This window comes from Chaetodon auriga, chromosome 17 (genome assembly GCF_051107435.1).
Source record: "Chaetodon auriga isolate fChaAug3 chromosome 17, fChaAug3.hap1, whole genome shotgun sequence".
Lineage (NCBI taxonomy): Eukaryota > Metazoa > Chordata > Actinopteri > Chaetodontiformes > Chaetodontidae > Chaetodon > Chaetodon auriga.
In genome coordinates this window covers 6,049,558-6,074,111 of record NC_135090.1, presented here as the reverse complement: position 1 = coordinate 6,074,111, position 24,554 = coordinate 6,049,558, and the positions used below count along the sequence as shown (strand labels likewise).

The 24,554-nt window shown below is 40.8% G+C and overlaps 1 protein-coding gene across 1 annotated transcript in view; it reads right to left on the bottom strand.

Moving 5' to 3' along the window:
* LOC143335705 (CMP-N-acetylneuraminate-beta-galactosamide-alpha-2,3-sialyltransferase 1-like) overlaps nt 1-24,554 on the bottom strand; it is a 56,658-nt gene that overhangs the window by 23,055 nt on the left and 9,049 nt on the right. The window contains exon 2 of the mRNA XM_076755282.1: nt 90-749. Coding sequence (XP_076611397.1) covers nt 90-380 — 291 coding nt within the window. The 5' untranslated portion in view covers nt 381-749. The remainder of the gene's footprint in view (nt 1-89; nt 750-24,554) is intronic.

The following is a 24,554-nucleotide window of genomic DNA, read 5'->3' as shown; positions in this document are numbered from 1 at the left end:
CGGGAGCTGAATGTGCATGTTTTTTTTTCTTTTCAATCCTCTGTAGCAAAGCATCACAAAACCCCTGAAACACACCCTGAGAATCTTACCTGCCACCATTTAAAGGTTTCATCGGAGAGGACACTGTTCTCCCTGGTCATCAGAGGGTGGATGGACTGATTGAACCGCTCAACAAACCAGGGGTCGTCCTCCAGCTCCGTCATGCACTGTCGACAGGCGCACAGCCCTTTGGAAAAAAAGTTGTCTGACAGGCGAAAAGCGTACTTGAAGAAGTACAGCGAGGGGTCCCGGAAAGTGTAACTGAACAGGAATGTTGTGAATATAATGATGCAAAACAGCAGAAAAAAAGTCCTGATTTTCCTCCGCCTGGGTAGAGACATGACGTTGCAGTCAAAATCAATTCGCTGGGAACTTTGGGAGTGCAACGGACCAAAATAGCATCGTGATAAATCTAGAGTCCGGAAGGTGTGAGAAAAAAAGCAACCCTGTTGACCACATGGTGCAAGAGGCTGAACTTTATCACTGCTGTCCAATGAGCACACCCTGTTGTTCTTATTTGTCAGACAAAATGTCCTTCATAAAATCCATCGACGTGTCTTTGTGGATCCATCTAACCAAAAGGAAGGTTGATCCACTCATCCGTCAGCTGGATGGTTCCGGGTTAATCATTCATCCTTTTTTACTGACCACTCAGATGTTGATTCTGCGAAGTCAGTGACTGGTGTGTCTTTCATTCTTTGATGATCCACCTACAGGACATGTTAAAAGGAAATGTTAAAAGGACATGTGACAAACACACTCGGACAAATGGGGAAAACCATCCTATGAGCCACTAATACTGTTTCACTTTAAGTACACAAGGCAGTGTAAAATTTGGTTAACCTGAGATGAAATGAAAGTCCAAACCCATAAATCATTGACAAACTGTCCAAACTGATGCAGTGTTACAGTCACAAAAAGACACTCACAAAGCGTACACTTGGGAAACATTTCACAGTCATTTTCCTCTTTTGATGGTCTTACCCATTCTGCCACTTTCAATGCATCCATTAGACTGTCCTACACCAGTAGGTTATATAACTTAAATCAGCTATTTCTAACCTGGGGTCCTTCTGCAGATGCCAGGGGTATGTAGAAAGAATGTGGAGTAGATACACACATACAATCTGCTGTACCACCTGAACATTATGTGCTGCCATTGAAGGTGTGGAAACTAAAAGGATAAAAGCTAAAAATAAGTAAGTATTGGTATAAATGGTTGAAATAGATGAAAGTAATGGATACTGTCAGTGGTTGCATTAGCTAAACATCCAGCTAGTGTGACTCCAAGATAGTAAAATGAATGCAAACTAAACAGTGACTGTTCAACTGTATCAAAGAATATTTGACCAATACCCACTTTTATGTAATTAATGGTGTTAAATAGCATCTGGTTTGAGATCAGTTCAATCCAACACCTTTATAAAAAGGCAGGAGTTACGAACTCGAGTTCAGCTTACAAAAAGTGTTGGGAACCACTGGTATAAACTGTGTTCGAGCTACTATAGACTATTCTATACAGTTAGTCAGAAACCAGCAGGTGAGAAAATTGCCAGAATAAAATGGAGTAGGGGAATGTTTTTTTTTTTTTTTTTCAGACCCCGGCTTTTCATGACTGACAAAGCAGGCAGACCTCCTGGGGCTTCATTTTCAACATGAAAAGGCCACCTCTGCTTTTAAACAGGGCCTGGGTTTCATTCTGATGCGCAGCTGTGTTTAGGATTCCACAAATACTTCTATATTTAGCTAACAGCAGATCCACGCTGGAGATTAAGCGCTATCATATCTGCACAGGGCGAGAAATGAAGAATGAACCTAAGACAACATGCTACCTGCCCTTTGCTCTTAACAATTTCTGAGTGAGCCGTCTATATAGAAGATTTGTGGGAAACTCCATTACGACGAGAGAAAGGCTTCGGGTCTTTCCTGATTAGAAATTGATCAGGTCATTCAAATTCCACCCTGGAGGGAAGCAAAGAGGATTGGGTTTAAGACTGACTGGGAAAGACTATGCAGCGACACAGCTTGCCTGTTGATTTCATTCTCACTATCAGAGCAGAAAAACAAACCGTACAGCCGTTTATCAGCAGCACTGACACAGGCCAATGCACAGGAAGGCTTATAAGTGATCCCGTCTGCTGTTTGGAGCTCCGTAACTCACAGCAGACTGCAGATTTGCATAAAGCCCAAGGTTGGTTATTGTCTAAGGCAGCAGGTTTGACAAGGATACCTGGGGACACGTATAATGGACACTTCAATGAATATGCCTACTTCTATAAAGCAGGCTGTTGACTCCACTCAGTTTGAAGCCCCGTGGCATTAAGGGTCCAGGTAGATGTGAGAGCAAGCAGAATACATTCTCAAACAGGTGGCAGCTCCCCGCTTTTGACAACACATCGGCCATCATCTCGCTCCCCTGACCTTGTCCGACTGAAGGCTGGCAACCTTGCGCTGATCAAAGTTCCCTAAGCTGAGACAGCAAAGCGTCTGTTCACACTTCAGAGAGGAGGGAAAGAGGAGGAGAGAGAAAGAGAGGGGGTGGAAAGCAGCAGTATGTGAGCTGTGATTTTCACCCTAATCTTCAGTTCTGAGAAGTCATCAACTTTGCAGGCTGTAGTTACAGTAAAGTGTTTTCAGTTTGTGTTGTGTGGAAATTGTTTTTCTCCCCGGCTTACCTCTGCTACTTGAGAGCAATTTGAGAAATCAGAATTCTGCAGTTTTGAAGACTCCTATGTATTATGTACTTGAGAAAGGTATTTCTGCTGAGCCGAAAGAGTATGTTTGCTGAGTTCAACCAGGCCTCTCGGCAGGACTTAACTCTAAGAAGTAACCTTGGCACTTGACACAGACATGCACCTCTTTACATAAATAGGACTCCAATTCAGGATGTTGGCGTCATCTGCGAAAATGCGCCTCACGCACCATGTGACAAATATCACATGAACACTGTGGCTCCATAGCGGTCCTGTCATGCCCTAATAAGTGGGCTGATAACAGCCTTGAAATGCACAGAGCTGCGGTGATGGGACCATATTGGTTCAAGTCCCAGGAATGTGCATTTGCATGTGTTTAATTGGCCAATGCAGTGCCTTGCACCATGACTGCGGTTATGATAGGTCCAACTTTATTCCTGGATGACCCTGTGTTCTTTTGCTGGAGGCTTCCTCGTTAGCATAGCCTGCTTCAAAAGAACGGCCTCCTTCAAATGAATGATGAGCCTGTGCCTTTAATGCAATTGTGCAATCTGAATGTGGTCTAAAGAGGAAGGCTGCACGAGGAACATTTACATAACGGACACCTACTGCATGTTTGAATGACAAAAATCCATCAGTATAACAGATACTGATTCTGATTCTGAGATGTTACTTTTGCCATGTTTAAATTGGGCTTCAGAAGTGCTTAATGTAAAAATAAAGTAGCCACACAGCCGGACTTCGTAATGTGAATGATATTATGCCAAAGCTAGGGTTAAAAAAACTTGAATCTCTGATATATCAACATTCAATATCTGCACCAGACAGGACGAGTAAGAAGAGATGTTAAAGGCAACACAGGAGAAATCCAAAGGGGATTCTCTGTGAAATTTCTGCTCCATAACTAATAATATCACTCAGCGAATAAAAAATGAAAAAGCTCCAGATTTCACATTTGATGGCATCACATCTGTGACTCTTCATGCTGCAGTCTCTGGCTTTGGTGAGGAGTATTTCATTAGCGCAGATATTGACTTTCAGTCAGTCCTTTATTTTGATAAAAAAGGGAGGCATGGTTGTGTTTCTTTCTCAAGCACATAAAGAGGATTCTATGGGCATTGAGAGACTGAAAGGTGTGGGCAAGGTCTTCTCACAAGATTGAAATAATTCTGAGAAATGGTTGTGAAGTCAGAGCACAGACATGAACATAATACTGGGTCAGACGTCAGATGAATTTAATTAAAGTGAGGAAGGACTGTATAAAAAAACGCACACAGACTCAAACACAAATACTTTTTGGGCTTTTAAAACTGTGAAGCTAAAACCATGTTTACTATGAAAACTTCAGTCTTTTTTATCTTGTTATTCTTCAGCTGAGGGTTTGTATGTTTCTCAGAGGGCTGCAGCAGCGTGTGACCCCTGGTTTTATGAAACCCTTTCAAAATCCAGAGGACAAAACAGGAGATGCAGAGTGGCCAGATTTAAAAAGCACCTGACATTTTGAAGGTGAGAGGCTTTATTTTTTCCCCAACATCAATGTGTTTTTTTCTACTTTTTCAAAATGCTGTGCTTTTCTATTGATGTTTACACGTCTTGATTTGTGTATGAGACCGGCATTCGCACATAGGTCATCAGAGGGAACAAACCAGACTTTATCATCAAAAACAACATTTGCTCTGGTTTCAAATGAGGCTGGAGACCACTGCAGGCACTCTTACTTAGGTATTTGTTAAAGGGTAAAGCTAGTTTTTATTGTCAACAAATCCCATTAGAAGACCAAAACTTGTAATAAGCTGATCTTACTAACAAATAAGTCTCTGTAACAAACGCCAAATGCAGTTTTGTCCCTTTGTGCCAGCCAAAAACAACAGTCTACGGCTATGCTGGCGGCTTTGTGCGGCTGTAATTACACACGGTGGTAATTTGAGCTAAATACAAGCGTTAGCCTGGCAACACAGTTACAATGACGGCACTAACATCGAGATGAAGCAGGTTGCACTGGGTGACATGTTCCTTCATTATGATGAACATGGGCTCTGACTCAATTGCGCTAATCAGTCACTGCTTTGAATGCTCACTAGCATACTAAATGTGTATTAATCCACTCCTGAAAATAGTCCCAAGCAAGTGCTACGTTTTCTCCTGTTCATCATTCCTCTCATTGTTTTCTCATTGTACAGGTTCCCAAATAGGCCTACGATATGCATTTTGATGTATTTTGGGCATGTGATTGGATAGCCATAGCATTTATAAGACATCTCATATGGTGTTACATGGGTAAGTTGCTACACTGCTACACAGCAGCAGGCATTCATCACTGATCTTTCCATTTACATCATCCCCTGCTTCTTTTATGTCCTTCTTGCAGCTAAGTTTACTGTTATTAACATAACTCCAATGGACCTTTACTCGTTTGCCCTGGCTCAGCAGCTTATCATAGCTCTAATTTTATTATTGCAAAATTGTATTATCCCACCAGTTTGACATTCTCTCATTGCATTTCCACTGATTACTGCAGACTCTTATTCGTCACGTCCTTCACACCCATCCATGTACCTGTAGTTGCCAGGAGCAATAAAGTCTCCCTGGTGTGTTAACTCCCTGTGAGGCTGCCTTATTCACTTCAGGCTGGTGTCATTGAATACAAGCACAGAGCACTGCAGTCTGAGACGAACCTTCACACTATTACTCTGAGCAATTCCCCCAGCTCCAACTTACCATTTTAAACCCCTTAACATGCAGTTTTGCCCTGTTTCCCCCTTAAGTAGCTTTCATTTTGGAAAAAATAATCTCATTCGACCCGAAAGGTTCAGATATATATATTCTGTAACACCTTCTTCCCCATTTTTCACAAATTCTCTGTTTTTTTTTTAACAATGTTTACATGCTCAGCACATGTTTGTAATGACTCACTGCTGTTTATAATTTAGCTTAGTACTAATGCCCAGGCTACAATATATGCTGATCCATAATTAAATGTTTATTTAATGCTGTCAAGGTAGAATCCATCTACTATCTGGGAATTTATTCACAGTTTTTAAAAATGCATTTAAAAATACAAAATGTCAAGGAAATGAAGCTCTGCACTTCTACTCAATGATTAATCACCTCTGTATCGCAGTCACAGTTTTCAAATAACAAGACAAGAACTGATTTTTAGATTGTAACTTAACAAGAAGTGAACGTTCCAGCCGGCGACTGTTGATTTATCCGCTATAATGACAACTGCTGCAAGCAATGGAGGCCGACTCAACTGTAGTTAATTAATGTTCATTCTATGAGTTAACAAAAGAAATCTTGGCTGTTGCCTGGTTAGTTTTCCTCTCTTCAGTGATGGTCTGTTGTAGACTACTTAACCAAAGATGGTTTTGTGGAAGAAAAAGCATCATTTCTGATGTTCGAAAAGAAAAAAACAACAACAACAAAGTAGCAGGCTGTGTCTTTTAATATAGGACAAACAAGCAGGTAGCTTGACAGTTAGCTGACAGTGTAAGCGAGTTGTTGGCATCTTCTGGTCAAATTTAAGCACATCATGTTATTGTTTTAAGCTTACCACCTTGAAGCCCTTCAAGGTTCAAAGTTCTGTCTAACTACATGTATTTCATCTGATTCTGCAGAAACAATAATTGTTATAATATGTGGTATAATCATGTATTGCGTAATACAATGTGGACCGAAAATACAGACCTCTTGCTTAAATCATAAAAAGTAATTTACATTGCAAGTGCAATATCAGTCAGAAGATCTGTGGTTAGATATTTTCTTTAATTTGCTCAGCGCTGCTTTGTGCTGTGTACTCAAGAAACAGGCACAAAAGGAAGAAAAAAAACATAATGAAGCCAAGAACCATATATCGCACGCACGATACAATAGCAGGGGCACAGTTTGGAGCCTGCAAAGCACTTGTTCTACCCAGCTCGGATTTTCAGACAGGAAAAGCCCCTGATGTAATAAAACCAAACTCAGGTAAAGTTAGATGCGGCTCCAGCTGCCCCCCCCTAAAATTGGTTTTGATGTTTACTCTCAAATGGAAAATCTCCAACCATTTTGCATGCAGTCAAATGTTTTTTCCTGCACTTCCACTGATAGCAAGGTGGACAGAATGTAAAGCAGCTTCGATTATTGATGTGTGTTGTGAAGCACGTTCTCCGTCCAAAATGAGACGTCTGTCCCATTAATCATTAACAAAGCGGAAGACGTGGGATGCGCCTGATGGAATGAAATGGGAAGCCCATTTGCACATTTGTCAACACAGAATACGTGTTCCAATGATGCTGGTGATTTTTTTTTTTTTTCCAGTTCTCTGTGTTTTTATCTCTATTTTTTGATGAGGCCATTTTGCATGCAGACAAATGTTTTTCCTGCACTTCCACTGATAGCTAGATGCAGCCAGGAAGAGAATGTAAAACAGGCCTTGGTATTAATGTGTTTTGTCAAGGAAGTTCTCCCTCCAAAATGCGATGTCTGTCCCATTAATCATCAGCAATGGGGAAGGTGTGGGCTGCCGCGAAATGAAATAAACCAGTGCATTTGCATTTTTGTCAACATAAATATGTCTACCATGATACTGATGACTCTTTACGTTCACTGTATTTGATCATCGACTTTTTACAGCAGTTTTACACCAGAGGAATACATTTTCCGCTTTATGAAGATATGAAAATATGAGCCACAAAAGGAGATCAGAGAGTTACACAGCATGTTTACTGAATGCTGACTACACATGGTAACAAAATAGCTTACAGTGTGGAGGAATCCTCCAAGGATTGATGAGGTTTGGCACACAATTCAGAAACATGTTTCAAACAGAACTGTTTCCAAGTGCGAGTGGTCTTAAACATCTGCATGGCACAAGGACGCTCTGTGTTTAATTTCTCAAAATCTTGTGGGATATCAGATCTGTCGCTACAGTTCATTAAGAGGGCATTTTTAAATTTTTTTTTTTTTTTATTTCTGTATCTGTCGATTTCTCCATCAGTGTCAGTCAGTTCCATTGAGGAGTTCAGTCTGTCTCTGATCTTGTTCCAGATCCACTTCTGCATTTGGAAAAAAATCCACTTCTGTCAAGAAGAACATGAAAAGCACACTGTCCTCTCCAGAGATTGAGCGCATTGGTTGTTTGTTCAAACTTAAAAGAACCTATATTTATGTTCAGTACCATGGCGCAGCAGGAAGTGGTGTGATGTCCTTACAGTGGAATGAAAATGAAGCATGTGGATGATACAAAGTGTTTGACTTTGACACAGAAGACTGCAATTTGCATCATGTCTTCTACCAACACTCAGTAATGGTTTCCTTTTCACTGTAGCCTCAACCAAGGAGTTTTTGTTGCCTAATGTACCCAAAGCTTAACCACAGGGGTGGCAGAGCAGGCACAGGAAGTATGTTTTATTGTTCAAGTATAAATACTCTGAAGGCTGACTCCGACCCTCCGCCTGACAGTCACACGTTCAATCAGCCCAGTGACCACAGTACTGTATATTAGTGGGGAATTGATATTGTTGTTGGTCAGTACCAATGAGTCGATCAATACCTGTTTGAGTGCTGACATTTCTAGCTTTCACAGCCCACTTTCTAGCTTGACTCCCTGCCCCTATGATCCCAATCTTCTCTCCCAACCTGTTACCTCCAGGCTCCGCAGTGAAAGACAGTGCCAGAAGTGAGTAACACACCTAAGCCGTACCGATTAAAGCTCTTCGAAGATCCATCTTTCATATTAATATTGAGTCATGTAATGTGAAAGGTTGCTAATGCTACAGAACCCACAGAGAATCAACGCTCTAGAAGCATGTTTCTAAGGACGGTAATGTCGGTCTGTCCACCACCTTGATCCAGACATCAGAATCCAGGGTCAAGCAACACAAGCACTTTGGCTAAGGTCAGAGAAAGGTCATGACTGATGCTGACTTGCTCTGTATTAAAATGTAATAATAATAATAATAATAATAATAATAATAATAATAATAATAATAATAATAATCTTTATAGAGCACTTTTCATAATTCATTCCATGTTCCAAAATGTGTCACAAATAAAGCAAAGTAAGACCGAGAAGTCATAAAATCACCAGGTTTTAAAAGAAAATAGATTAAATAAAAGTATTTGGTGTATAAAAACCAATATAGATTTTTCCCCTCCCCAGCCAATAGTGATTAATAGAATAAACCAAATTGGCTGATTGGCATCTGATATCATTCTTTTGTTTGTTTGTTTTGTTATAGCAGTGTTTTAGGTCAGGTAACCTCACCTTCACATGCTGTGTGACTGTACAGGATGAAATAAAGAATAACAAAAAAAATCAGTCTTGTTGTTTGTCTTGTTTTGATATAATTTTGCTATTTTAAAAAATGGGAGCGCTAAGCTTGGGAAGTATTATTGTATATATCAGGGTATTTATAATGGTATAATTTTCAATACTGTCAACATCCAGATGCTCTTCAAATGGTCAAACCATACTTGACTGTAGTGCTGTTTGCATCACACTGAATTGCTCAGCCCTCTCTGTCTCTCTCTCACAAACACATCAGAGCTGTCTGTGAATTGCCCCCTCTCTCCATCAACACTCCAGTCTGCAGTATTGTCAACTTGGCAGCTGTCTCACTAAATTTAGCGACTTTCTGACCTTCTTAGTGACTTTATTTCTAAAAAGTGTTTAGCGATGATGCTGTCCATGGCTCCTATGCCAACAGGGTGGGCTAGGATCTCACTCCCTCTCCTGGATGTGAGGCCTGTGGGGCAGGCAGGGGGACGCCGCATGCTGCAGGATTGGGATTTCAGTTGTAGTGAAGTATTAGCAAAATAGAGTACCTACAGAATACACAGAAACTTAAAAAACAAACGGGAAAGCACACATGTTCAAATACAAGTTGGTACTGAAATAGAGCCTTGACGAGTAAACACAGGCTGGTCCTAGAAAAAAGCTTGGGATTAAATCATTTGCTTTTTTAACACATATAGTGTTGAAGTTATAGTTATAAACTATAACCAATTAAATCTTGCTCCCATCTATTATCGTTCAGCTACAATACTTTTTTGCAGATGTTTCACAAGACTTTCAGGGAAGTCACAGTATCCTGCCAGCTGAGCAGCCTTTATTGCCAAACAGATGAAAGAAGTGTTGAGTTGGCATTAATGACAAAAGCGGCAAAAGCAACTTGAAATGGCAACAGGGAGCACTCATTAAAATGTGCCCTAGTAGTAGTAGCCTGCCTCAAGTGTCTCAATTCCACAATTTTTTTTTTTTTTAGTTTTGGAGGAACTCACCAACACTGGTGGACTTCACATGTAGCAGGCTGCTACTGACTTCTTGTCACTTGGATGGATTAGTAGCAGTAGAAGTACATGGCCAATGAAAAGCTCTTGAGCCAAAAATGCAAATGCCAAAACGGTTGAGGTACTTTGCATGCTGTTCACTATAACGTTTGTCTGGCCTCTGCTGTTAACTAGCTTTCTCATGTCTGTTATGAAAATTATGGGAGCCAGTAAATGAGGAGGGAGGGATGGGGGAGACGGTGTAGAGGCTTGTGTAGGGGGAGATATTTTCTATCAGTGTTGTTGCAAATTGTACTTGTCCCCAAGAGAAACTAATAAAACCATAAAATGGGTAATGGACTTATAAACATGCACTACAGTATGTCTTGAGAAATCACGCTCAAATGATTGTTACTACACTGTGACATAAATCTCAAAAGAAACACAGGATATCACTGTAAATGTTTTTTATGCTCTCTTTTCGCACTCAAAATCGCCTACATCAAGAGACCTCGACAACTTTTTAAAAACTTTCCAAACTTTATACATCGAGAAGCCTATGTGCAGGGAGCAGATGGACTTTCTGGCAGACTTTTCAGTTACAGTGTGTGGGATTAAGACAGACTGCATTAAATAACCTGAACCTCCTCAGGAAGAACAGCCAGCTCTGCCCTGTCTAATCTATTGCCACTGTGCTATCGGACCACTGCAGGTTGTTAATAATGTGAACCGTGCCCCGAAAGTAGCCTCGACCGGGCTGCCATGTGGGATGGACCCTGTGCCTTCTGGCTACGCCGGAAATCCACCAGCAGCTAGTTTGTTTTAGTCCCAGCATGATGGCAGTGCTGGGGTCAATAAGTGGTGGACTCTGTGTCAGTCAGGGATAAAATCAGTTAGTCAGGGTCTAACAAATAGTGCATTAACATGCAATATAACACTTTTATCAACTAGCTCAAATCACAGCAACTCTATTACATCTAATCCCCCTCTGTGGACCACTGTGGGTTGAGGCTGAAGAAAACCAGCTGCCATTACTGCAATGACATCTCACTCTTAATCCACTGTACACTGTACCTGTATGTGCAGCAGATGATAAGATGTCCATTAAACACCGTCAAAATAAAGGTTATGATCTAACAAAAAGCATGAGGGGTGGATGTAGCGACAATTAACTGATAAAAATGAAGGTGATTAAAACACACATGAACTGAAAAAAAAGGCAAAAATAAATGTAAAATGAAAAATGGAGTGGGAAAGTGATTTGATTTAAACAGTCGTGACATGTTTCATCATTCATCCTTCAAAACACAACAAGGAAAATGGCCTCAGAGAGTCTCAAAAAATAACTGAAAAAAGTGTAAGCTATGAAAATTGCTTATGTGTGAATAATAGAAGTGATGAAATGTAAAATAGAGTTATTAAATTGTCAGTTAATTTGATAAATCTGATTGACATTTCATTTGGAACAGTGTTGCTCTGATAATGGACTGTGTTACTGTCTGCTGTCTGCCATTCATCCTTCACACTACCCAACTGACATTTAGTGTTTACAGCTATTTTTGTTGCTTCCACGAACAATTTAAATCAAACACGCCCACTGACTAACTGAATTTAATAACAGTTAATTAGTGTATTTTGTTGCAAAATGCTCTGAATATATTGACATGTATGATTGCAGTGAATCATTTCCAGTGACAGACACACTGTGTTCACTTAGAGACTATTTTCTAGAGGAACACAGAGAACTGATAGAGAGCTTCATCACACGGCGCAGCAACAATCACCAGAAGCTCAATATCAGCAGAACCAATGAGCTTGTGTTGGACTACAATGCTTCAAATACGGATGCTGCAGCAAAGAAGCAATAAACTGTATAAAATGGATGCTTCACACACATCTTCAACCCAGCAGCACAGAAGATTTACACAATCAGCACAGTTTCAAGATGGACACCAAGATTAGTGTCACCAATTCAAGATATGGCCAAATGTGAAACATGGTCACAATCTGCCCTTCTGTTTCTGAGTTATGGTGTTGAATAATGGCTGGAAAGGTGTTTCTGCAGAACATTATGATGCCAGAGTGAAGTTGACCTTTGACCTTTTGGATATGAAATGTCATCACTTCATCATTTTATCCTGGGAGACATTTGTGTGCAATGTTAGTGTATGAATTCTTGACTTAAAATAATAATAATAATAAAAAAAAAAATGTGTTGTGTGTTGTCACCATGATTTTTGACCTTTGACCACCTAAATCTGATCATGTCATCTTTGAGGCCAAGTGGATGTTTTCCGCCAGATGTAATGAAATGCCCTCCAGGTGTTGTCACATTCACTACAATCGGACGGAAGTCAAACATTGACGCCGTTCGAATGCCTGGAGGGATTACATTACTGCCTGTTTCAGCAGTGGCGGTCTTGCGAAAAACTGGAAAAAAACGTTGAAAAGAAAAAACCTTGTCTCCATTAGTCACTTGGACACAAAACAGTGGGGAAATAGGGTTCATAATCTGATAATATTTGACCTGAATTCCTCTCATTTGTCCGGGACATTGAAATGTTTAGGACACGTGGACCGATGCCAACAGGACACTCTGCACACATCATCACTTTCATTGATCAAAAATGGAATATAGGGCAAGCTGATTTTCCCGCTTATGGACGTAATGCACAAAAATAGATATTTGTATGTTTTTATGAGAAGGAATAATTGAACGTCACTTCAATCAGGAGAGCCAAGTGAATGAAATAAAGATAATTGTTTATTATGACAGATGATCCGTGATAATTAAGTCTCATCAGAAAGTCTTTGGCGCTCAGACTCCACAGGGAGATTTTCTAATCGAGGGGCATCGCCCTGAGCAGCAGCTAGATAAATCCCCCCATGGGGTCCAGACACTGGCGGCGGTGGCTGATGACTCTGTTAACTGATTGTTGATAAGATGAAGCTAAAGGTTTGCGAAGACTACTAACGGTGAAGGTGTGTCGCTGTGGTACTGGATGGATGTGACCAGTTGATATCTCAACTGACAGCCCCAGACAATGACAGCAGGAAAATATGAGCGAGCAAACATGAGAGGAGTGGATGCGGGATGGAGGCCAAAAAGTGTAAAAGAACAGTCCTCCTGATTGAACTTTGACTACAGCTTCACTTCTTTGTTTGCTGAGCTGTTGCCATCACGTGCGGTGAGGTTCATGACTGGTGAGGAACTGGAGTCAGATGTAAAAATATATGAACCCAACATAGAAGCTTATATTTCAATTTTGACCTTAACTGGAACATTTAGTTGTTTTAAAAGCTTTTTAATTATGCTTTAATCAATTCCACACTGTTCAACAATACGATAGCAAGAAAAACAAAAGAATATTTAATTTAAGGTCAAATTCAACATTTTAGAATTTAAATTTGTCTTTTTTGCCTGATCTCTCTTTTTTTAAATTAAAATTGAACACTCACTATCTCCTCATAATGAATATATAAACCATAGCAAGTTTTTTTTTTAAATTACATTTTAACAGGTGAGACACTGCCTCCCCTGCCTCCCCTGACCCCACGTCATTGCCATCATGTCTTCCTGTGATTGGCTCAGCAGTTGCGTGCATGAGTGTGTTTTTCTTAACCATACCCACCATTTTATATTCCACATCATCCAACTGTTTTGCACTTTGCTCCACCACACCTACATGAACCAAAGTGACACGTGTGCATTGAGAAGCCAACACACACTCCCCAACTCAGTTTGCAAGTTTGTTATCTTAAAATGATAAGGTGCCAAGTAATTCCTGCTCCACAGCACTTTCTCCCATCCATGCTGTTATTTTTTTTCCCAAAGCCTGTGTCATACCTAATTTCACACTTGTGTTTTGAGTCTGAATAACTTCCGCATTTACATATCTGTCAGAGGGGGCGACCCAACACCTCTCCGCTTCCACTGCCAGAGAAAAGGTGCTCATCTTGACTCTGCAGGAATGGTGGCGTCGCAGAGCGCAGCATACAAATCAGCAGGCAGATTTGTCTACACAAATAAAAACTGGTATTGATCAATACATTTCATAACCCGCCACAGACATGCCATGGTCATTTTCTCCTATGGAGGAGTACGTTTCCTTAAAAAAATACTATACTTCATTTCTCAAAGTCAGTAGCTGAGGAATAAACTGAACAACAAAGGATAAAAAGGATTTATCAACAGTGGCTAATGCTATGGGCACCTGAACGTAAATGCCAGTATTAAATAATCAATAGTTTCCTGCACAATCACTGATAAAGGCACCCAAACAATTACTGCACAGGTGCATACAGGTTTCACTGGAATAACCTTTACTGATGAAAAATGCAAGATGTTTCTCCAACCTACACGAGCTCACACCCGGTCACTGTAGCCGAAAACCATTTTGTGCTTACACATATGAAATTTATAGAGCCTCTCCAGGTAGTTTAAACTCCAGCTCAAACCACTGACAAATCAAAAATGGCCCCAAAAGCACACAAAGACTGGCTCTGCCTGGAGTATTCTGGCCTCTCTGAAAGTCCCCCAATACTTTGAGTGCCTTCACTGTTAGGGCAACACCTCCATTGAGATATATGTAATTAGTGCTTTAATTGTTAGGCAGCTGTATGCACAACCAAAAGGTCATAATCAATAATGAGCAGCATTCTGAGAGCTGTTATTTTCCATTCAGGGGCCAAACCCTCAAGCATTGTGTATATTTTTGAAACATGAGCCACACAAATACTAATTATCTTCTTTTTCATATACACATAGAAAAACCAAGGGTTCAAATTTCTTGTCTGAGTCCAGTTCCTGGGTGGCTGCATTGGAAAGATGCAGAAGACCTGCATTCATAATATTACTTAAGTAAAAGTACAGAAGTACTATCAGCAAAATGTACTTAAAATATCATGAGAAAACGTACTCATTATGCAGAAGGGCTCTTTTCAAAATATTATAGGACATTATATTATTGCTTTTAGCATTACCAAATACATGCAAGAGCATTTTAATGTTGTAGTTTTTCCAATTTGGAGCCAATACCGTTTGTAGATACTATACAAAAATGTGTCAAATAAATTTAGTGGAGTAAAAGGTGGCTGCAATATTTATAGTGTAAAGTGGCACAAAATGGAAACAATCAAGTAAACTGAATGTAGTACTTCAGTAAATGTACTTAGTTACTTTCCCTTGCTGCTGTTTCAACCAATTATTTTCTCCCTCCATGTGTATCTGATAGAAGAATGGCTCAGATCATACATCCTGCATTTTCAGCCGTGCAATTTCAGATGCAGTTTTGTGCTGTCACAGTGATCAGCCTGCAGCCATACATAAGGTTCAGCGGCTATTTGGACGCATTTACAACACCAACTTTCATATTTTGTGCCTCTGAACAAGAATGCCATGCCAAGTATAAATTGCATGAGCGTAAACATTGTTTTCAGTGCTGCTTTTCATTCATTTTACTCACGTAATTTCTCTGTGCCTACCTTCAGTAAATCACGACAATACAACCTGACTGTTCAGCGCCACAAAAACGGGGAGCAAATCCTGAGTAAATACTCCCCTGTGTACTGTATGTACATTAAGGTGCCATATCAGCTGTCTTATAATGCTAATGCAACATCACTAGATCATCACGGAGACTGAAAACGCCAACTCAGGAAAAAGTCAATATAAAGTGGCTCTTTCCTCAAACGTGTCCTCATTTATCAGGAGGTGTGGCGCCTCCACAGAGACAAATGCAGAGGAATCCCACCTGACAGCAGACTTTAGGAAGCCATTCAACCATTTAATTACCAGTCCACCGGATTGTTTTAAACTGTGTTTGACATCTTGCTACCTGGATGACTAATATGAATCCACACAGACCCTTCCTAAAGTCATCCTTATTCTCATCAATGTTAAGGCCTGTGACTGGGTTCATTAGAGTAGTTTTTATGGTGTAGTTAAGATCTAGCTCAAATCAGAGATAAGAGGACAAATGAGATAACAGGATGGTGCCCCCTGGAATGGTACCATCCAGAGCCTTTGGGCAAGATAGTCTGTAATCCAGGACACCGCGGGGGCATCCACCTGGGCCGCCCACGGCTTATCCCCCTACATGGCTGCTGTTAAAGGCGCAGGGAGAGAAAGAAAAGGTCCTCGCAGTGCTATCATAGTCATCTAAATGGGAGGAAGAACTGTGGAGCAGCTGGGTGATGGCATCATCCACCAGGGGATGAGCCTGGAAGGCAAACTGAAGGTGGGGCGGAGGGTTCAGAGAGAGCCTCAGGAGGGGTCTGGGATAATCCAGGAGAAATGCACCACTGCTCTACAGTCGCTGAGTATATTCACATACACTCAAAGAATCAATGTTAACCTGATACGGGAAGGACTCGGACTGCAATATTATCATTTAGATCTCTTTATCTGGGTAGTTTAAAGGAGAAGAAAGCATTGCACAGAGTAAGCAGATACTGACTCCAAAAGAAGTTTCTGTCACAGTGTGGATACAAAACAAAGCTAGGTTTTGGCTGGTTCGGCCATTTAGACCATTACATCAGTTACATGAACCCATGAGAAAGCCAATTCATTGGATTAAAATTAACACTGGTCAAACTGATTCCAACAAATGAAATGCTGTGTTTGTAGAAATCTGCAGAGGGACACTGGAGATGTTCGATATCTGTTTACATTACAGGGTCCAGAGCCATTAAGATTCCAGCACATTTTCTTTTCTTCCACTACAGCGATATGGGAATCCTTCAGCTTTCTTTCCTTTTCCCCTGCTGCAGCCTTTTTCATGGGTCCTGGCTTTGTTTCCACTGCTCTCCACCTGCTTTGATGAAGAGTTCCTGGAATTAAATTAGGGCGCTGCCCAGTAGATGATAGTCGATGCAAGTTCCTGGTATTTTCAGGGGTTGCCTGCATTGCTGTCCATCATGATCAGTCAAGCAGCGATAGAGATACAGACACCCAGCCGTGTACAGGGAAAAAAATAAATAGGTGAAAATAGAAAAATAAAGGATCACAACGCACACAGAGGAGCAAATAGGAAAACTACTGCAAGGTTTGACGCTGTGGACACCACCCCAGGCAACAAACAGCACGCCCCCCCAGCAGCGTCCCGGATTTTCTGTCAAAATCTCGTGTTTACGCAACTGTGAAAGAACATAACTGACAATATCAGGACCAGTTTTTTTACACTGCTGTCTGTCCCACAACCACTTAACTCCACTTTTCTACCAAAGAACACATAAAAATAAATTGACTGAAATTGAAACGAGCTGCTATTAGCTTTTTAGTGAAGTATGTCTGAATCATCCATACTGAGAACCATTTTGCAAATTTGCAGCATGCAAGCTGCAATTTGCAAAATGACATCAATTCCTCTTTAGCTCATTTTGACATGAATCACTCAGTGCGCACAAAGCAAACAAAAATGAGGACCCACTCATAGAAACAGCTCCTACTCGGAAAGGTCGAAAGGTCTTTTCCACCAAATGGTATAGCTCAGCGGGACTCCACTGTACTCGCTGTTTTTTCTTTTTCCATGCGGAGAGCACTTGGCAGCGTTACTTCTTTTGTTATCACCTGATTGGTCAGAGGGAATTGTCACTAGAATCGTTACTCGTGCTACACAGGACCGCGTGACACCTGCCATTTTTAAATAGCCAAGCCACCAGCAACAGCGACCGCAATTTCTTTTACTCATTCTACCCAGACAGGTGAGCTGAGCTGATACGTAAAGGTGACGTACGCCATCTCTTCGATATCCTCCGAAGCTGTCAGTTCAGCAGTAAAGTGCACAGTGCAGGAAACAGTTTGTCATTGAATAAGGGCTGCAGCCTCTCCAGACCAAAGTAAAGCTCCGTGTTGTTTCTCTACTGCTGGAAAAGTCAAGGGGGTGCGGCATTGCTATGACAATTAGCTACGAATCCCGCCTATGTTGAGGGAGTGCTGTCTGCAGAATCTGAAGAAAAGTACCCGGAAACAAAAGCGAAAGTCGAGTCGAGCGGCTAAAAACTAATTACATTAGAAATATTGAAAGCTGAATCGAAGTGCTTTCAATTACAGATTCAGAGGAACTCAAAATTGATTGGCAGACTCGATGCTTAGCATATTCGCTAACTGCTACAGAGCCCCAACCCTATTGATGGAGAGTCTAGTGCTGTCATCAATAAGTGACAAAGGTACTTCACACTGGCCGATTTTAATAAAAACACAGACTACGTTCAATATTCTCTACTCTGTAAGCAGCTGGTGTGACACTTCACTGCTACATCTTAACTGCAGATGAAGCATCATCAGCACAATGTCTCCGCCTACTCGTTTCTCCTTTCACCTAACTTTCTGCTCAGATAGAGTACTATGCATAAATGTCAAACCAAAAGTCAAATAAATGTATTTCATTCTGTAGCCCGGCAGAATGTGCAAACAGAACATTTTTTTATGGCTGAGCCATGGGACTGTAAGTGCAGGTTACAGGATGCATTTCCACCCATTTGATTTCTCCAGAGCTCTGTTGTCTTTTGACAGACACTTCTCTCGTAAATGGGGGATCAGGACAGGGCTGATACCTAAATGTTGCGTTGAAGACCAGTGTGCTTTTTACACATTTCTGTGTAATGCACTGCTTCCTCTTATAAAGCAAATGTCCCATTACTTTGACTAACAAAATTATTCATGATGAACAGTGAGTAGGTTCGTGCTACTGCGCTTTGACTAAGTAATATTTAAATGTCTCCTTTTTAGATGTGTCCTGGATTCTCTCCTCTCGTCCTTTAAAATTTCAAAGTGCTCTATGTAAGTGGGAGAGCTTTATGACGATGCCGTGGACTTTTTACTAAAAAGAAAATTCCCAAATTATTTTATTACTCTGCCAGTTTTTGCACTGAAATCCCTCCTCTAGCTGTCAGGCTCTTCTGTACTGTATGCTGATTAAAGCTGACAAGGCTGATGCTAATAATTGGGAAATATAAGGAATCACATGAATATTTAAATGAGAAGTGCATTGTTAGTAATAATAATGATCAGCACTCTAAATAGCTCCAAACATTGTGAGTGGCTTTTCATGTCAACGAAAATACATTAATCAATCTCTGTAAACAGGCAGGCAGCCACAATTCATATATCCAAAGATGACAAACCAAAAACAAGCACATAGATGAATAAATAAATCACTCTTGTCTGTTATTTCTAACAATACTACTTTTTCAATGTCGAAGTCTTATCAAGATGACAAATAAACACTTTTCCAGAGTGCTAGCTCTGTTGTAATCGCTCTGGATAACGACCCGCATGAGTAGACATGTTGTCCTCATCACGCACCTTGGATCAGGGATAATTCAGCAGCAGCAGCAGCATAAAAATGGTCTGCAGAACATCCAGTGTGTGGTCAAAGCTCTACTGAGACTCATAGGCTACATAGAATCTGAACTTGAAAACTAATAAATGTCTCTCACATTCATCATTATTGACAACAAAGTGAACAAAGAGAAGCAGATTAACCCAGTAGCTCACTAGAGCTCCCCGGGGAAAACATCCCCCCCAACCCATTTTTCTCTTTGTGTGTCTAACATGCTGCCTTCATGTACCCGTTGAGTACAGTGCACGCAGCTGGCTACACATGAAAGCTTTATTACACTTTTCCTTCAGCCCCAGAAACCAAACAGTGCCCCTGTGAATACTACCTGGTCGCAGGTTTGCTGTGTGTCAGTTGTCATTTTGATTAAGCACAAAGTCATGTAGGAATCACACAGTGGAAGATTCAACGCTCAGAATTTTACAGCTTGATTTGACACCAGGCCCCTATGCAAGACAGGGTCTCTACTTTATAGCCTGATGGGTACATTTGGTTGCAATGCCTATTAATGAGAAAAAAAAAAATCAGATAATGATGTAATCATGTTTGACAAGGATCCCACAATTTCATTTTTTATTTTAAAGAACTGTGACCAAGATATGTTCTGCATGGGACATTCTGAAGTCCCTCTAGCGTCGCTCTGAGAGACTGCACACAGCTTTGTGCTAAATGCTAACTTCACCATGTGAACATGCTCACAATGACAGTGCTAAAATGCTGTTGTTTATCATTTTAGTTCAGTGCATTATCATGCTAACAACATCATCTAATTAGCACAAAACACAAAGTGCAGCTGAGGCTGATGGGAATTTGATTAAATGTCATTCAAACACATCACTATACACGTAAAGGTTTGAACCCGCTGGTGGCGCCGCCACAGGAAAAGCCAGGGGGTCACCAGAGTCATTAGGCTGCATCCTCTGGAGACCATGACTTTTGTGCCAGTCCATCTCGTAAATATGAAGTTATTTGACATGCAGAGTGAAACCTTTGATCTGTGGTGGCACTACAGGGAAAGTCAGGGGATTGCTTGACTTCCCTGGGACTTCCAGGGATGAGCTGGATTTCCATAGTTCATAGTTGTTGAGATATTTCACTCTGGGCCAAAGTGGTGGACCAACCAACCAACCAACAGACACTGCCATCCCCTGCTAACGTGGCTAAAAATAACCATGTCAGTGCTCTCTGGTAAGCAAAAAATGACATAGTGACACTAAATGTCCTAAAATATAGAGTGTTTGGTGCACTTTCTTATTGCTTATCAGCTGATGTATTTGCATAAGCTAATATCGGTCATTATATTGGTCTCATCAGTCTTGAGACACTGACTGTGCTTGTATTCAGCAGGCTAACTTGTTTACAGATTTCCAGCTGAAGGCTTTGGGTTGGAATGTATTTATTTTGCTTCTTGTCCTCCAGATAAATGTAGAGCACAGGGTGGGTGGCCGTCTTTGTTTTGATTTGCATTCGTCACTGTGTGCTGTGCCTGCAGGGGGTGCTATTTTACATAAATCTTACATAATCTACCTTTGAGCTGAAAAGAGGAATTTCTGGGGATTTCTATCAGCAACAAAATATCAACTCCAAGTGCAGGCCTTATCCTCTGGAGAGGACAGCTTTAATATTGAGCAGGAAACGTATTTTTTTCCATTTTCTGTCAGCGGTCTCCGTCAGGCATGCCGTACCTTCCTGCAGTTCATATATCCTGAGTAAACGTATCCCTCAGTGTACTCTAAATAAGTATTCTGCTTTTAGGGTGTTTCAAAGGTTTCGGGGCGCTGGCTGTGAAGGTTCCAACTCGAACCCTCTGAGGCTGCTCTCCGGTGTTCTAAGGAATGCTTGCCTTTCCACTCACCTTAACTTTTAATACAACTCCAAAAGGCATCGGAAATACTTTTTAAATCTATAGTCTCCTGTTTGTTTGTGTGGGTTTTCAGTCCCAAGCAGCCCCGGGTTCACAGCGATGCATGCTGATGTATAGCAGCCGCACATAAAAGTTGTACCTCTGCTGTGTTTTAGGCTCTTGTCATAAATCCTGTCCTCATAAAATATTAACCACGCTGATGTATGCCGTGGTTTTATATTATGAATCAGCCTGAAAAGGAGAGTAAGCTGTATTCTGCAGATAAAGCGCTGGGTTAATTTGAGTTTACGGCTCATCCCTGCCACTGGTATACACAACTGTCAACACTTCAAATCACTCTAATGTGCAGTGATCAATAAGTAGTCATGGGCAACAGGGAGCCGTTGCGGGTTGCATGGTACAATACTTGTGATCATGCCTTGCGTGTATGAAAATACAAGATCAAAACAGCAGTGTGTCTCTCTGCGCTGTTAATGTTGCCGAGGCAACAGGAATATTTGAAACATCCTGATGGATGTAAACATAGTTCATTAGTTGCACAGTCTGTATTAATTAATTCATTGTTGGCCTTGTAAATCCATCAATTAACATCAGTGTGATGTTAGTGGCTCTAGAGGAGGCTGAATCTTGAATATTTGGCTTCAACATCCGACCTCTCTGTGTTCATTACACTGATTAGCAGCCCTTGATATGTGTGTTCTTAATTGTGCTGCTGTGCATTTGGAAAGTGGACAAGGCCGCTTATGAAACACATCTTAAACTAGACAGATACGATTGTATTAATCCCGTACAAATGGAGAAGTTTGGTGACGTTATAGATTGACAAAAACCAGCAATGAATGCATCTTAGTAACAAGTCTTACATGTGTATCCAAAGCCTGATATCTTATTCTCTGTAACATAGAGCTCCACTGTTGTCTTGAATCTATATATCTATGTCTAGCTGCTTCATGGCCTTTTATTTAAAATACTGCCAGCCTCACCCTTTAACTCATACACCTTTTATTGTGTTCTGCATGAAAGCAATGCACGACTTCTATGCCTACGCTCTACATCAACACGGTACCACTGATATTGTCCTTTCAACAAAGGCAATGTAAAAAAAGAGTAAGGCCTTGTTACCTTTTGCAGTTCTTTGAACGGAAGGCGAGGAGAAAAAAAAAAAAAAAGACGATGCTGGACAGACGCAGACAATACGGTCTGCTCTGTAGCAAAGTTCAAGTCGATCTCTTTGGCAGCAATCTCAGTTAGGAGTACAATCTGCCGCAACGTGAAAATACTGCATGTAAAATCCAATAACATTTAGAAAATTATCTCATCTTAAGATACAATATCCGCTCGGAGCAACTACAACAATATTAAACATCATTATGGCTGTGTTCAGTCACTGGCAGCTCTGGGTTAAGGCTGGGGAAAGATCATGATCTTGAATTAATACCGACCTCCTCTACATGACTTCTATGCAGTACAGAAGCATCGCTCTTTATTTGAATTTTAGAAAATTCATAATTGGTAAAATAAACAGTATAAACTTCTTTTCTTCGACTGGATGAATAATTTGCTGTTTCAGTCCGTGTGGTATGTTTGAAGCCTCTGAAAACAGCTACCCTTGAACCTTGAGTTAGAATTTTTTTGTCAAACTGCTCCTTTCAGGTCAAGTAAGAACTTTCGTTTTACGAATTTGAACAAATGACCAACGCTCTGGTTTTTTCTGATGAGGAGGCTGTAGTAAATACAGTGTTTTGATTGTAATCAGCAACTTAAGAGTCAGTCGCAGCAAAGCTTTTAATCAAATGTGGGGATTTTCAGATTTAAAGGAGGGGAAACCTGATGGGAGCAGAGGGTGCTGATAGATAAGCAGATGTGCATGAGAGGCTTTTATTTACCAAAAAAAAAAAAAAAAAAAAAAAAAAATCCTCTCAGAGATCAACTCCATCTATACTGTAATAATAATAATAAATGGTTTCTTTGCACTCAGTCAGCCTATACATCTTCTATAAGGACAGATTCCATAAACGTCAACATATTGACTGTCACAGTTCTTGTGTGTTATGAAACAGGCACTCACCCTCAGGTCATGTGTGAATGGGAGAACGTCTTTCGTGAGAGGGAGGCCGTGCAGTCAGGAAAAGCTTGACTGACTGGCGATTTTCATTTTGCTTACTTTCATCACATTCACTCTGGTGGATAACTACAAAATATTAAGTCTCCACTTTTCGCGCGCTCGGGAGGCAATGGGGGCAATAAAATAAGTTAATTCCAATTTGGAGAGAGCGAAGTGAAATTGTCAGGGTGGATACAGGAGATCACAAGCCACTGGAGATAAGGAAAAACTCAATAATGGTGGTATTATCCTTTAAGCTGATTACCAGTGCCTATGAGATGTCTAGGCCTAATCTGACAAAGAGATTGTGTGTGTTTACTTGGATGATGAGAAAGTTATACGTGTGATTCACATCTTTGCTGGATCCAACCGTGAAGAAACTTTTTTTTTTTTCCTTCTCTAAGGACTCGGGTCATTTGATTAACTGGAGGTGAGGGTCTGTCTGTTTCATTTCCTTCACTCTGTGTTCTTTTCTGCAGCTGGGCTTTGACAGCAGCATCAGTGACACAGACAAATTTAGCTGTTTGATCAATGAAAATGAAAGCTACACAGCCTGAAAGCCACACAGGCAACAGTTTGTGCTTCCATTTGTAAGGAATGAGACGGAGCCTGTCACGCTGTGAAGCTCAGTGGGTGAGTCCAGCACAACAGTGAATCAAAGGTGGAGTAACACAGCCAGCTGCAAATTCAACTCTCCATCCGAACTATACCACATACCGTATATTAGCACAGGAGATTTAAAGTGTACTTGTTTAACTTTCTACACCCTCCACAGCACGACTGAAGCTAAAATAATGAAAGTACTTCAATCAGAATTTCTTTAACGCGCTCATCTCGAGAAAAACAAAGGGTACATTAAAAAGTCATATTATTTGAGATCCAGTAATGCTTAAGATTACAGCCTGTGAATCACGCTCTCATTTTGTTATAGCTACTGTACAGAGCACACGCAAATTATTACTGGTATCAGTACAAATATGTAAATACGAGGAAGGAAGATAAGAGGTGAGTGAATACGGTTGTAACATTTAAAAACAGGTTTAGAAATGAATTGTCCTGAAAGGATTTAGGTACATAATATTACTGTGCTAAGCTACTGTGGTCATATTGTTCCACACCTGATGTTTATTAAGGTGTACAGAGTCTGAGGCCTGGCCTTTGTTAACAGTCAGATGAAAAACATTACACAGGGAAGGAAGTGCCGTCATGTCATATCCTACCAAGGCTGGATTACCAACAGAGGAACTGCTGCAGGGCCCCAG